This window comes from Lactuca virosa, chromosome 3 (assembly GCF_052849685.1).
Source record: "Lactuca virosa cultivar CGN04683 chromosome 3, Lactuca_virosa_CGN04683_v6, whole genome shotgun sequence".
Lineage (NCBI taxonomy): Eukaryota > Viridiplantae > Streptophyta > Magnoliopsida > Asterales > Asteraceae > Lactuca > Lactuca virosa.
The window spans coordinates 60,715,409-60,732,230 of NC_136428.1; the positions used below are offsets into that span (position 1 = coordinate 60,715,409).

At 35.9% G+C, this 16,822-nt stretch overlaps 1 protein-coding gene across 1 annotated transcript; it reads left to right on the plus strand.

The window, feature by feature from the left end:
• Nucleotides 1-4,075: 4,075 nt before the first annotated feature.
• Nucleotides 4,076-6,461, plus strand: LOC145165805 (uncharacterized). The gene is made up of 2 exons (XM_079084704.1): nt 4,076-4,618; nt 4,907-6,461. Exons 1-2 carry the CDS (start codon nt 4,508-4,510, stop codon nt 6,002-6,004), a joined length of 1,209 nt encoding a protein of 402 aa, XP_078940830.1. The 5' UTR covers nt 4,076-4,507; the 3' UTR covers nt 6,005-6,461.
• The last annotated feature ends 10,361 nt before the right edge of the window (nt 6,462-16,822 follow it).

Below are 16,822 nucleotides of genomic sequence, written 5' to 3' on the forward strand. Positions count from 1 at the left end.
CAACATTATACTTGTTGAATTCATCAAGGTTGGATAGCAAATTGAAATACTCTTCTGTAACAGACTGTTTAGGCAACCGCCCATTGAAACCCTTTTTTAACAGGCATAGGAGACATACACGAATTGCATCATCGTCCGATAACTCATTAAGTGATTGTTTAAACACCTTAATAACATCGTCTAATTTGACCGATATATTCCTTGGGATCATAGGAAAGGCACAGGAACGGAAGGCGGCGCCAGATGCAGAAGCAGGAAAATAGTCACCAAACCAGAAGTCGGTGATGAGACAAAATTCTTTCTTCCCGAAAGACAGCTCGTAACCCCCAATCTCAAAAACCATTTCATGTACTTGGCTTCGGGGGTCGGTGACAACTTCGTGGCAAAAGACGTAACTTAGAAGTAAAAGATTCCCATCTACATTAGCAATGTCTGACCACCTCCCAAAACATGTATTCCAGAACATAGTCTCGCATTCGGGTCTGTCTCTGAATGGCGCAAGAGTTTTCCCGCCGATTTTGGGTTACAAGAGAGTGTAATGGATGCATAAAAATCATGTCGTGCTGCACAAATAAAAAATGTGTTATCACTTCATTCCGAAACGAAAATGACCAATATTCCGGACCAGTTCCTCGCATTCTGGAGGCTTCCAGAATGAAATTTTAAGATTCGAAACACTACATTTCAATGTAAATTGATAATATCCAAACATCTAAACTACTATTCAGTTGGTCCTACAACAATGATGTAACGCCCGATGGTTCCAAGGTATTATTTAATTATTTAATCATTTATTTAATTGTCTAATTATGCAAGTTGTGTGGGCTTAGTGGAGTTGGGCTTTATTGAGTGGGCTTGTTGAGGCCATATGTTTGGCGTAAGCCTGGTGTACGCGGGACGTAAATGGTCCATTAAGGAACGCGGAGGCATGCACGTACCTTAGCGTACGAAGAGGTACGCGCAACGTACGTGGTCAGGAGTCAGGACCAAAAACCCTAATTTTTAGGGTGCAAGCCCTGTTTAATGTCATTACGTCCCATGAGTTAGTCTCCTTATCGCCTCTATTGTCCAGAAACCCTAAAATCGACCCCTTTATCATCTTGGTGTGTTCTCGACCTTGTAGAGTGCATTTTTGGTAGTTTGGTGCCTTGTAAGGAAGAATAAGAAGTTGGTGAAGGAGAGTTGTTGGAGTTTGAGCTTGAAGATCCGGATTATCTTCATCATTTGGCACTCATTTGAGGTATAAAGCTCATAACTTGCTTTGTTAATGCTTAGATCTACTTTGTTTGAGTTTTTGGGTCTTTTTGGTCCTATAGATGAGATCTTGTGAGTTATTGTCATTTATGGAGCTTAGAGTTGCTACTCTTGGTGTTTATTTGGTCCTTGAGTCATAAAGTTGCCATCTTTGAGGCTTTGAATCATCCATGCACGAGTTTGGGTTCATTTTATGGAAGTAATGTTTGATATTTCGAGATTTGGTTCATTAGGGGCATGCACAGCCACCAAGTTTATGACTTTATGGTTTAAGACACTTCATATGACTCAGATCTGTGATTGGAACCCTAGGTCTTAAGGATTTAAGTGCTTATTGGGATTATGGCTTAATGAGTGAGTACGTTGGGCGTAAAAGCTAGTACGCGCTGCGTATTAGCCATGCAGCCTGTACGCTTAGCGTACAGTTGAGTACGCCTCGTGTACTCAATGGATTTGGGCTTTGCGTCCTTTGGGCCTCGAATGGGCTACTTTCATGGACTTTGTATCTTGGGCCTTAGTCGGCCATCTGGAATCGAACCTTTGGGCTAGTGAGCATAATTAGGCCTTAGGTTAAGGCCCATGTGAAGGGATTGCACCCAATTGGAAATTGGACCATATTTTGGGCCTTGTTAGATCGTATCTCTTTTAGGCCTTTGGATTGTGATTTAGGGTTTCATTCTTGGACCAAGTTATGTTACGGGTAAAATAGCCTTTTTACCCCAAGTAGAGATTTTTGATTAATGATGTAGATCCCATATGTTAATTAGTTGTTTTTGGCAATTGATAGCCCGGGGAGCTGTAGGACCAGCAGTCAGGGATCATTCGTTTCTTTCAGCTTTTCGAGGTGAGTTTTCCTCACCGGGTTTAGCAGGTCTAAGGCACGAAAGCCGACCCTTGATGATTATGCTGATATACTTGTTGTCTATGTGATACTTGTATGTGTTTGTATATGTAAACTTATTTGGGTGGGGCCCGTATTGCGAGTGTGGGCGGGGCCCGTATCTCATTGGGCGGGGCCCGTTATGTGAGTGTGGGCGGGGCCCGTTATGCGAGTGTGGGTGGGGCCCGTTTATGTGATATGTGGTATATTGAGGAACTCGCTAAGCTTTGTGCTTACGGATTTTAGTTTGTGTTTCAGGTACTTCCGGTTCCAAGGGGAAGGACTCGAGTTGACTGTACCGCACACACCATGGGGATTCCGCATTTGATATTTATTCTGATTTTGATACAATTGATACATTGATTTTGTGAGATGTATCGATGACATTTGAAAATAATATTTTATCTTATTATAAAAACAAAATTTTTTGGACCATATTTTGGATGTTACAAATGATATCTTTAATTTAAATTCTGAAACATTTTCAGTTCATTCCGGAGGTGTTCTACGCATTCCGGAACAATAATTGTAGATGAATAGGCACCTTATACAAACAAGCAAACTATGTAAAGAGAAAGCGAAGAACGTACTCGTAAAATAATGGGGTCGTAGTGCTTTTCTTCGATGACGAAGTTGCGTGTCGGAGACCGAACTTGTGCGTCGGAGATCAGAATGACAATCAGAATCGAAAGTCGAAAGATCCGAAATTGTGTGTCGGAATCGGAATCGAAAGTCGGAGCAAGATCCGAAATAAATGTGCGGGTCTGGATTTTTTCAAATTATATTCCGGAATTTGAAATTCAAATTCTCGATCCGGAATAATAGGCTGGCCCACCTGAAAATTTGTCTGAAATATGTTCCGGTATACCCCATCCCGAAATAAGTGGTCATTTAAAAAATATATATATAAATTTTTAAAAAACACCAAAAAAAAAAAATTTAAATTACTTAATTTCCTTTTAATATAGAAATTGTATTATATCAGTAATTATCAACTTTAGTCGACAAACCAAAGTTAAGAATGGGTTATCATGCATGGTTTGAACACGATTCCCCATAATAATTGTGTATTTAAACTTTTATTTGACTAATTCATATTACGAACAATAATCCAAATGGTTGACTTTTATAAACAACAAGAAAGTTGACTTTTATGACATTCCAAGATTGTTGAGGGGTGTTAATGTAATGTTTTAAAAGTTGGAGGTCAATGTCATAACATTTATGTTTCCGTTAAGTGGGCCGAAATTCTGTGAGCGACGCGCACAAGTTATGTATGTACCCAGTCCTTAAAACGACGCGTTTCCTAAACTCGCCTTGTTTTCCTATTTTGACCTTTCTGCCCCTCACCTAGTTCGGTTACAAAATAATAACCCAATATCTAAAATACCTTTTTAATAAAAACCTGTGAATTAATATTTTATTGAAAACGTTTATTTTTTAATAAGTACGACTTTTTTCAATTTTGTTCCATCTGAAAATAAACACAAACATTTTTTGCATTATATTGATTATTTAATCATAATCAATATAAAAATACAATGTTTATTATAACTCCAGATTTATTTTAACTCCATCAATATTATCTTTATTGTAAAAATTGATAAGTATATATTTTGTGTATAAAACTTTATATATTAATAGACCAATTGAAACTTTTACTGTCTGTCCATAATGTTATTCAAATAACAAAACTTGGTATTCTGTGTCTTTTAGCTTATCATGTAAAATATTTAATTTGGATATCTATATATAGTTGTTGTTTTTTTACCTTAATTTATACATAATTACTTAATGAATTAATGTTCTGAAAACACAACTTAACGCTATTAAGGCATTAACTTTTTACATATTTGTCTTTTCTGTTTTGTCTTTTACTTTTAACATCTTTCATGTTAAAACACAACTTAACGCTATTAAGACAACTAAAACGGCTTCTTGTAGAGCGATGCACAACTGCCACCCGTTAACCAGAGAAAGAGAGAGAAATCCAAAGAAAACAATTCCTTCTCACACGCAGGCTTAGGCTTTCTTTCTCTCTCTAAAAAGAAAATACTAATACACCTCACAACAGCTTTTTCCACATCCCCTATGCTCTTGCTCTAATCTTTCTACATTTCTTTCTTTTTTCCATTTGGGTTTTTGTTTCTATTCCCAAATCAAATCTTCCCGTTTCTTTGCAACGATATAGGGTTGTCTACTTCTCCGGTTTCTCTCACTCTCCACCGATAAAGAAGAATCACTCGCCTTCTTCCATTGAGATCTTACGGGTGCGAAAAAGTTCATTCATTTTTTTTATTGATTTGGGTCTACCCTCGATTGATTTGAGGGTGATCTGTTTGTTTAATCAACTGGGGGGAGTTTTAGATTTGGATGACGTCTACTTTATCAAAATATCTCGATAAAGTTTATACGATGGCAGAAGGGGGATCTCGTTATTGCTCAAAAAAATCTGACGATATCTGTGGTGATATTTGCGATGAGGTAATTTATATTCCTTTTTCTCAATTCGAATTAGTTTCTGGGTTTGATGAATGCATTGTCGGCTTGGATTTGCTGATTTCATCGTTGGTTTAGCCGTTTAGGTTTACCTTTTCGAAATCCGGACCAAATCAACTTTTAATGTTGCTTTATTTACAAATTCGGAAATTAGAATTTTCTACTTTCAAATCGTTATCGTTGAAATCGTAACCTTTTTTGTTTTCCCCCTTTCGTTTATGGTCGTTACGAGCTTCAGTCTTCTAATTGAAAATCAAACGTTTTGATTTGCAGGATTCAGGAAAGCCTTCCACCATGGCAAGATTACGATGCATTCTACGAGGACTCGAGCTCAAAACCATCATCTTCCTTTTTGTAATGGTCCCAAGCATCATCCTCGGTTTATACATCCACGGACAAAAAGTCTCCTACTTTTTACGACCCTTATGGGAGTCACCACCAAAACCCTTCCACGAAATCCCGCACTACTATCACGAAAACGTATCAATGGAAAATCTCTGCAAACTCCATGGCTGGGGCACACGAGAGTTCCCAAGGCGTGTATTTGATGCAGTATTATTCAGTAATGAAGTCGACCTTTTAACAATAAGATGGCACGAATTATACCCTTATGTCACTGAATTTGTCCTCCTTGAATCAAACTCCACATTCACAGGAATCCCAAAGCCTCTAGTGTTTGCCAGTCAACAAGATAAGTTCAAATTCGTGGCCCCACGTTTAACATATGGTCAAATTCCAGGAAGATTTCAAAAGGGTGAAAACCCTTTTGTTGAAGAAGCATACCAAAGACTTGCATTGGATTTTCTCTTGAAGAAAGCCGGGATTCAAGATGATGACTTGTTGATCATGTCAGATGTTGATGAGATTCCGAGTAGACATACGATCAATCTGTTAAGATGGTGTGATGACATCCCTCAAATTCTTCATCTTCGATTAAAAAATTACTTATATTCGTTTGAATTTCTATTGGATAACAATAGTTGGAGGGCATCTGTTCATAGATATCAATCGGGAAAAACAACGTATGCTCATTATCGACAATCTGACATAATGTTGGCGGATGCAGGGTGGCATTGTAGCTTTTGTTTTCGCCACATCAGCGAGTTCATCTTCAAAATGAAAGCTTATAGTCATGTTGATAGAGTGAGGTTCAATAAGTTTTTGAATCCTACGAGGGTTCAAAAGGTAATTTGCAAAGGGTCGGATCTTTTCGATATGCTTCCGGAAGAGTACACGTTTAAAGAAATCATCGGGAAAATGGGACCCATTCCACATTCGTATTCAGCTGTTCATCTTCCTGCACATCTTATAGAAAACGCAGATAAATACAGATTTCTTTTACCTGGGAATTGTATAAGAGAAAGTGGGTAATAATTAATGTCTTCTTCTTCTTCTTCTTCTGTGTAAAGATTTGAGCTTTGAAGTTGAAAGAGGTGGTGTCTTGCAACTTTGACCAAACAATAGTCAACTCTGGTATGTGTTTTCTTGCTATTGTTTAGTGTGGGGCCGGATGGATTGATGGAGTGTACATAGTGATGTTTGTCTTTTCGGTTGTTTATTGGTAGAAGAACAGTTGCGTTTATTTTCAGAATCTTGGCATAGTGATTTGCTGAGTTTTTGGGGGTTGGAGGTTGTGCTTTCATGGAGATGAGATTCACGGGGTTGTTTGGCAATGGTCATGAGAGATGTTTTGAGGTTTGTTTGCCTCCCCCCAGAGAGATAGTTAAGTTCAGGAAGTTTCGGGATTCTGTTGTATTAGGAAATTTTGAATCTGAGACTTATATGTTATTAATTATTATTATTATTCAAGTTTATGTTTAAGTTTTAACTTTGTATCTTGGGTTGTGTGGATTTTGAAGATGGTGGGATTCTGTTTTTAATTCATGTGGAGTGTGTGAAGTTGAATTTACATGCAAAGCACATGCTAATCATGAATTTGGATGATTAAAAGACAGTTTGGAAGTGTGTGAAAGATCTAGAAGAGCATGGAGTTTATTTATTTATGTCTGCTTGGCTTTTGGGTATTCAAGTCCTTTTATCTTTATTGGACCATTCTTAGTTTTCTTTCAAAGCTTCTTAATTTGTCAAATGTTTGGTTATTAATCAAAGAATTCTGTTAAAACCGAATGTTATGTAGCCAGTGGTGGTATACTTTTGACCTTGATCGAGTCCACGAGATCTTTTGATTCACTTTTGATCTCGATTGAATAGTGCAAACTTATACGAATCAATGGGATTTCCTAACACCAATAATCCACCATGATGACACAATTCTTGAATATTTAGACGTGACTGATAAGTCCGCACCCTTTTTTTTCATGTTCATGATTAATCTGATCAATATCTTATAAACAAACCAATAAATTAGTGGAATCTTTTGCAAATAAACATTTAAAAATAAAGTGTTGCTGAAAAGTAAATAATAAAAAGCCAATATTTTTTTTTTGGATGAAAGGTGAACCATTTCCTCCTTTCTTCTTGAAGAAGAAATCTACTTTTAACTGACGATGACGACGATTGACGACATTACTCATTATTTTTATTATTTAATTGGTTTATATTTATTAACTATTTTTTATTTACTTTATTTAATACTATTCAATAGTTTATTTCATTAGATGTCATTTTTCACTTTAGCATGTGAAATATGTTTTACTCAATCTAATTATAAAATAATTACTATATTTGTTGAAATGCACTTATAGAGTATCTCGAAAACCAAATAATGAGTTTTAAGGGTTGGCTAAGTTTTTGCTTTTTCAGATTTATGCTATATTTGACAAATTGGTTGAAAAACTAGTTGTCAACTCATAAAAGAATAACGTTAGTTGTCAGCTCATAAAAGAATAACATTATGTAAAATTTAACTGATGAGCTAGTTGAGAATGCAAAATGATATAAAAAAACATGTAAAAGAATGATTTAATATTATAAGACAAATAGGAATAATAACTTGATAAATAGGTAATTTTCAACATTTTTTAGTAAATATACCCTCCTCAAGGTCTGTCCATACGAATTCTTTTATCATAAAAAGTTCCAAACTTCAAATTTCAGTTAATTATTTATTGAATATTAATAATATTTATCATCAATAACAAAAAGTCGGAAATAAATCAAGGAAAAATAAGTCACGTAAAGTTTGATTATGAAATTTGAATATTTTTTATAATATGGTACAGGGAAATTGGAATAAGGTCAAAGAAAAGTAAATGACAAACAAATACCAGATGCGATTGCGTTTGCCAATGGATATATAATTTCTTTAAAATACAGAAACCTAAAAATTATGATATATTAGTGGTACAGTTTGCCATTCTTAGCATTCAAGGATATTAGTTATTGAAGATGTCGACTGACAAATTACACAAAAGTCTTGGACGTGTTATACCATGCCTCTTAGTGACGTCGACTATTTATTTTAATCAAAATACAAAAAAGAAGTAATAGAATAAAGCTTAATATAATTAAATGAAAAATCCAGGGATGAAATAATCTATACTTTAGTCTTGATGCAATTACAAACTAATCATTATGGTCCTACCCAAGTAGCTGCGGGTCCCATATGATCTCCATTTCTTTTGGAAGGGATGAAGTAGTACTTTTTGGAGGTGAAGGTATAGATTGGAATGTAGGCAAACAGATGGTACTTAAGTCCAAAAAGATGTCATCAAAGGCGGATTATACTAAGAAATTGATAGTTTTCTTGTGTTGTCATCTTGCTTATGGAGATACTAGTCAAACAATTACATTAAATCTAAGGCAAACAAATGGACCTCAAATTTCACAATTCGAAGCAACGAGGAAGCATACCTTTGCAAGATGACGAATGCACAACTTTGAATTAAATAACACACATATATTTGAGAAAATGATTGAAAACATGGCGAAATATAAAAAACATAAATTAGGACAAATTTGTGATAAGTTAAAGACTTTCAGTTTTTATTTCACCAACGTTATTCTAAGACGTCTTTCTAATATAGAAAAAAAAAACATCCACATACAACATCTTTTCCATTAAGTCAATGGGAGGTTAATGATAGATCCTTGTTGAATCTATCGTAAACCCCAGGCATTCTAACAGATTCACAGCAGCAAAACACTCAATAATACCATAAAATTAAGATAGAATTCCCATTCATTCGAGAGGAATGGACTCTCCAAAAGAAGAACAAAGTTCTTTACAAATCAATTTTTAGCTAATCAAAACAAAAACCTACAGGGGATAAATACTCAACAAAACTCAGGGAAGTGGTCCCAAAAACAGACCCGGGACAAGGTTAGTGCTCCCACAAAACCAAACAACCAATAATAACCATAATACCAAAAAGACCATTCTACCCCTAAGGCTAAATAGATAACGGAATGACTCTAATAAAGCAAATCAAGTAAAAGCACTCTAAGATTAGTTGGGGCTTATCAGTTAATGAAGCAGAATTATTCACATACACACAACTCACGGGTTGTAGTATTAACATGATATTCGAGATATATACTAAGGTAAACATGTTTTTTATTTAAATATATTATATTATCTAAACGTTTTCTTAGATTTCAATTGAATTCACTAGCAAGATCATGGTTTCTCCAAGGATTAATAGCATGATAATACTAATTACCAAGGTAGTAATTAGTAGGATACCAGGATGCCGATAAAGTTCATGGATCAGATTGCTTTTAGGACATCTCTTTTTTGTTAATATATGCAATTAAATTATTTTAAGGCCCAAAACCATAAAAACAAGCTAAAAGCCTTAATATAGCAAAAGCCCAAGAACTTTGAGGAGAGAACGAGGGGCCGGGAGTTGGGACACACAGCCCAATTTTATGGTGTGATGAGATGACTAATGAGCAGACCTTTTTTTTTTTTTTTTTTTTTAGTTTTAGGTTCAAGAAATTAGCAAACCAATCTTGCTGCTTACCAAACATCCAACATCATCAGTTCATCACTATGCAAACATGTTGTTGAGTTTGGAATCTTGTTCACTAATAATTGAATGCACTATCAAGATAATGGTTATACTGATGATAAGAAATGCATCAGATTCTATGCTAAGATAAAAAAAATACATTACTTAATCAATACAGCTATCCCTAATTCCATATAAATAGAGCAACAAATAAGCATCAAAACCACAGAGCTAACTTCAAGAAACTTTCCATTACAAGAAAATGGTTCTCCAAACTCAGAGGTGCCCTGGAACTGCCGTCCAACACCACCATGGTCCTACCTGCCAACAGCAAAGCTATTCAACATACCAAGAAACCGGTGGCAGAATCCAGGATGGTGGCTACACCAACTTCTCAACCATAACCGGGCCCACACCTCCATACTTAAACTATTCTCAGGTGTCAACTTACTCATCGGATAATTCTCAGCACCACCAGTCCGGCGGTGGCTACCATGGATACGGTGCCCCCCAGTACTCTGGTGGTGGTGTGGTTGCTAGTGGACAGCCACATACTGGAAGATATGAAAGTTTTTATCATGGGAATTCACAGAGCCATGGGCATGGAAATGGCCCCACTTATGGTTACCAAAAAGAATCTTGGACTATCAAGGATCTTGATGACTGAATGAACAGTTAAGAAGAATCGTCTGAATGGAAGTGTGTGGTCTCAAGTTATATCTTAATAACGTGTGGACTGTTTCCTTTTACTACATATGTTATATGTGTCAAATTGCATAAGCATTGAATAATAAGTACCACCAACTCTACTGTCTATTTTAATCTGCATATAATGGTGTAGTTATTTAGTTTGACAGTGAATTTACAGTGTGGAGATTTAAAAAAAAAAAAAAAAAAAAAAAAAAAAAAAAAAAAAAAAGATGAACCAATGCTCAAATATATCGACTTAATCTCAATATACAAGAAGAAATTGAAAGTATCAGGAGACAAGCATATGATTAATACCATGATGATATATGAGCAGAATATTGAGCATAAGATAAAGGTCAAGAGTAGGGTGTCCAAAGAGATAGACAATGTAAGCAATTTCTTGATTGCAAGACTCATGGAAATATGTATGGGATGATAAACACTTTGCATATAGCATGGCCATTTATTGATCTAGGATGGTATATGCAGGAATGTCAGGAGTGATGTTGTAGGCTTTTGGAGTCTTGTTAAGAAGAAATTCCCCATAATCAGCATGGAAGGTAAAACAATCCAAAACTGGAATTGGTCCTTTACTAGCCCAAAAGCGGTCCAAAAAAAGACTGGACTAGTTTGGAACGGTCCTTGGTCCTTAAACAGTCATACTTCTAGTTCAATGACCAGTTTAAAATCAGTAAAAATTAGTCCTAAACCGAAACTAGTTCCGGTCTTAAACTAGTTTAAAACTATACTAAAATCAGTCATAAATCAGTTTTTTTATATTATTATATATTTCAATATTATAAATTAATATCATTCATATCACATTTTTGTCTATGTTTGGTAATCATGCAAAATTAATATGTAAACATAATATATGCATTGATTAACCATGAAAGTCAACACCAAAAATTGATTAATAAAGTAAACATATAACAAAAATTAAATATCCTCCTATCTTTTGTTTCTAGTTATCTTTTTATTTCTATAAAACAATGACATGTATAATCCACTAATTTTTCTCTTATTCCCTAGTTTTTGGCAGGAAAAGAAAAGAAGGACAAAAAAAGTTAGAAGATTAAAGAAAATAAATAAATAAATTTGTATTTTGTGTTCCTAAGTTTGAAAGAAGTTAAAGGAAATTAAACGTTTTGTTTCTTTCTCTTCAAATCCTTCCAAATCAAAGGAAAGTTAGGGAAAATGATTCTTCCCCTTCACCCCACTTTCATTCTTTAAGGAAACTCGGGAACATGAATTTCTTTTACTTTCTTCTCACTTCCATCTATTTCCATTTTTCCCTCTTTAAGTTGAACTCGGGAACATGGTACATAAAATTTATTGATTTTGACACTTGTCTTAATCTAGTGAGTAGGAAGATTAATAGGAACAAAATGTACATAAAATGTATGATTCTCTCACTTCTCGATGCTTGAATATTAAATTATTTAATAATTAATAAATATTCTTCCAAATTTATAATGACAATTGAATGATCACTCAAATTTATTAAATGCTATTAAAATAATGTTATCTTGAAAATTAGATAACAATATATTCTTATAAAGTTCTAACAATATTTTCTTTGCAAATAATTTCCTGCTATATTTTTTTTCTTTTTCATCCCGTGATCCTCCTACCTATGTTAAATGCTATATATGTCACATATATGAAATTAATAATATTTTAATATATTTATCACCATTTAACATGGTAGAAGAATAGGTAGGAAGAAAATATAAGAAAATATTTAATTACTCATTTAATAAGTATTGTTATCTTGCAATTTGGGATCGATTTCGGTCAAGCAACAATAGATACATGTCCTGGTCCTTAATGACTCATTAAGTAAATAATCAATATAATCTCATATTTACCTACTATAGATAAAAGAGAAAAACTTGATGTTAAGTATTCTAACACCAAAGGGAACGATATTCATTGTTGTCTTCCCTACTTGAGGTCGAGGGTTCAAATCATACAGTGGACATATGTGAAATAATTTAAGAGTAGTTTAGTAATATATTTGCCCTTTAAAAAAAACTAAGTATTTGATAGCTTATTTTATTTCCTTATTTTTATTAGTTTATTTTAGATTTTTAGATCTTTTTATCATTATTGCATTGTATTTTATTTATTTTCTTTAGTATGGATCGTACCGGGTGCTTTTTATGTTGCATGAGGTATTTTGCAGGGGTTTAGAGCTTATCGCGATTATGGATGAGAGCGAAGACGGACTTGTGGGCTCTCGAGGCGCTATTGGGCTTGGCGGATCCATAATATAAGACTTGGGCCTTAAAGAGTTGAAGACTTGGATATTTTGGACTTGTGAAGATGGGTCATAAACTCCTATTTTTGGGCTTGGAGTATCCACTTTTGTAGCTAAATGATGATTGGTTGGTTTAAATCACATGGATATGGAGGGCACCAAAGGAATCTTTGGTAGTGGAAGGGTGGAGTGGAGGAATGAAGGACCAATAGCATTACACCAACATTTGCGCGGGTGGAATTACAACAACATTTGGTAGTTTCTTTATGCAATTAGACTTTTGTGATTGTTGTTCTATTGCCATGAGTGGCTAAACTCTTTATATTGGTTAACTTTGATTAAAACCTTTGAATGTTTGTGGGTTTTTGAAGGATTCATGCTAGATTATCAATTATCTTATGTTTATGGTTCTAGATCATATTTCTTATGTTTGTTTAATGCTTTGATCATGAGCTTGGCACTTGAATGAGCTGTTGTTAGTTTATTTCTTTGGTTTTGCATTGAATCATTGAATTAACTTAGAACAAGGGCTTTATGATGGTAAAAATCATCTCTAGTTTATGAATCATAGCTCCTTTATGGATGTGTAAGCATTGACATCCTCTAGGAATTGGGGATTCCTTCTTTCTTAAGGCTAATTAACTTCTTGGGTCCAATTGCTTCAATTAAACCCTTGATCTTGATTAAGAAGGTGTGTTGTGGGCTTCCCCAACCTCCATACTACCTAAGAGGAATCTTGGCATATCATGCTTCATGATTGCTATAACCAATTTGGGATTAATGATAAGCTTCATGTTGAATCCTAATGATAAGCACACAAATGTTCATTGTGTTAAATTGCCTTGGTTAACCAATTGTTCCCAACATTTGAGCATCTCACTATCTTGCTTAATTGCAAGTTTTTAGTTATTCAAGTCTTTTAGTTTTCAAGCAATCATAACACCCCCCCCCCTTTTAGTTTAATTGTAGTTAGTTAGTTTATTTACAATAGTTCTTTTAGATTGCATTGGTGATTGAATACAACCATTTCCCCGAGGATCGATACCCCTTTTTACCATTATATTACGTTTTATTTGCAAACAAAGGGTATAATTTGCTTGGTGGACTTGACATCCCACCAAGTTTTGGCGCCGTTGCCGGGGAAATTGGTTATTGTTATTTGATTGTTTATGCCTAGGTCTACAAGAACCGGTGAACTACTCTACAATCCGGAAATTGAAAAAGAAGCAAAAAGGTTGAAAAAGTTAGCCAAACAAGCAAAGCAACAACAACTAGTTCAAGCTTCTTCCTCTTCTCCATTAATCAACATAGAACACCAAGTTCACACTTCAAGTGATACCGACACCGAGCCGAGTTCTCCAATTGTTGGTCATTCTTTTGAAGACATTCCGTTTGAAAACTACATAGCCATGAATCACACTCCACCTCACAATCCCAACCCAAACCCAAACAATCAAGATGCCAATACACCACCCCAACAACCAAGACAACAACAAGAACCTATCATTGATATGCCACCTTGGAATCAAGCCCCTCATCAAAACCAACCCAATTATCAACTACCACAACCACAAAACCAACAATTCCACCAAAACAACCAACCTCAAAACAATGCTTTTCAAGTTCAACAACAAGTACATTACCCAAATCAACCCAATTACCAACACCCTCCAATGTACCAAAACCCAATGTACCCCCAACAACAACCCCCCTACAACCAATATCCTAACTACCAACCTTATCCACCACCAATCTACAATCACCAACCATACCCATACCCACCTTACCAACAACCACCCAATTACTTGCAACAATATCCCAATAACCCCAATCCACCCAATCCCCCTCAAGAGTTGACACTTAGACAAATGATGGAGACGGATGTTACTCACACACATCTTGGTATTGTTTATCCCGCAAACCGCCGAGGAATTGAATTGAAGTCAAGTTTCATACATCAACTCACCAAGTTCCATGGTTTGGATAGAGAAGATCCTCAAAGGCATTTGAAGTCCTTTCATATGATATGTGTTAGCATGTTGCCCGAAAATGTGACATTGGATGATTTCAAGCTAACCGCCTTCCCGCTCACCTTGGAAGATAAAGCTAGAGAGTGGTTATTCAACTTACCACCGGGATCTATTCACACATGGGAAGAGTTACTCAAAGCCTTCAATAGCAAGTTCTATCTCACCTCCCGAATTTCAAGCCAAAGAAGTGACATTTTAGGGATTCGTCAAGGGGAGAATGAGACATTTCATGATTTTTGGGAGCGATTCAACAACTTGTGTACAAGTTGTCCTCAACACAACATTCCCGAACAACTACTTCTTCAACAATTTTATGAGGGTATGAATGAAAAAGATCGAAGGATGATTGATGCTTCAAGTGGTGGTGACATCTTCAACAAGACCCCTCAAGAGATAAGATAACTTTTTGGAACCATTTCTCAAAATCAAAGGAACTTTGGGACTCGAAATGAAATGAAGAGAAGTTCTCCACAAGTGGTTGGTGAAGTTAGCAACACTCAACACTTGGAATCAAAGCTCTTGGATTTGACTAATGTGCTAAGTCAAATGGTGGTGGGAAGTGGTCAACAATTGATGGTATGCGGTATTTGTGCCATGACGGGGCATTATACGGATAAGTGTCCCACTCTTGGAAGTGAACCGGAAGATGTGAATGCAATGGGCGGATATCAAGGTCAACCAAGACCCACGGGATTTCAAAACAATTTCAACCCAAATTGGAGGAATAACCCAAACAATCCATACCCACCAAAGCAAACTCCACCAAACATTTTGATGAGACCCCAACATCCGCAATATCCTTCCCAAAAACCTCCATATCCACAAACTTCTTATAACCCTCCAAATTACCAACCACCTCATCAACAAGACCAATCAAGTGGTACCCACCAAATGAGCCTTCAAGAACTTGTCACTTCTCTTGCTCAAAGCCAAACCCAATTTCAACAAGAGACAAAGAACACTTTCTCAAACATTCAAGCACAAATTGGAGACTTGGCCACCGCTCTCAACAAGATGGAACAAAGGGGTAAACTTCCATCTCAAACCGAGAAGAATCCCAATGTGAATGCAATAACTTTGAGAAGTGGGAAAACACTTGGAGAAAGCAACCCTAAAAGAGTTTCAAGAGAAGAAGAAGATGAGGTTATTATTGTGGATCCTCCGAAGGTTGAAGCTACTTCAAAGGAACCGGTTGTTCCCAACATTGATCAACCCGACTCTTCCAACAAGAACATTAAGCCATTGGTCATACCACCACCTTTCCCATCCCGGTTGGCTCCCTCAAAGAAACAAGAGGAAGAGAAAGAAATTCTTGAGACTTTCCGCAAAGTTCAAATCAACATTTCACTATTGGATGCCATAAAGCAAATTCCGCGCTATGCCAAATTTCTTAAGGATTTGTGCACTAATAAGAGGAAGTTTAAGGTGAATGAAAAGATTCAAGTCAATGCAAATGTGTCCGCGGTTATCCAAAAGAAGCTTCCACCCAAATGCAAGGATTCGGGCATGTTTGCTATTCCTTGTACCATTGGTGACTTGCATGTTGAAAGTGCCATGTTAGATCTTGGAGCCTCAATCAATGTAATGCCATACTCGGTTTTTCAATCTCTCAATGTCGGACCTTTGGAAGAAACCGGAGTCATCATTCAATTAGCGGACAAGTCAAGTGTATTTCCAAGAGGCGTGTTGGAGGATGTACTAGTTCAAGTCAATCAACTAGTATTTCCCGCGGACTTCTATGTCATTGACCTTGAAGAGAAGACCCCTTCCAAGTCATCTATGATCCTTCTTGGAAGACCTTTCATGAATACCGCTCATACAATTATTGATGTCCATAATGGGAAGATCACAATGGAATTTGATGGAGAGATCATTCACTTTAACATCTTTGAAGCCATGAGATACCCTAGCAACATTTCTCCATTATATCGGGTTGATGTGATTGAGCCAATCACCCAATAATTATTCGAGTTATCACATGGGGACCTTTTGAAGATGGTGCTCAACATGAGTTTTGATGTTGAAAGTTTGAAGAAAACATTGGATATGTATACATTGGACTCCGAAGTTGAAGAGATTGTGAAGACTTTAGAACTTAACAACTCAACAAAAAAGGATGTTTCTCAAGTTGCCTTATCTCATTCTCCAAACAAGATGCCACCTTCCATAATCCACCCACCCACACTTGAATTGAAAGTCTTACCTAGCCATTTGAAATATGCTTATCTAGGTCAAGATGAAACTCTACCGGTGATCATCTCTTCTCAATTGAAAGAATTTGAAGAAAACCAAT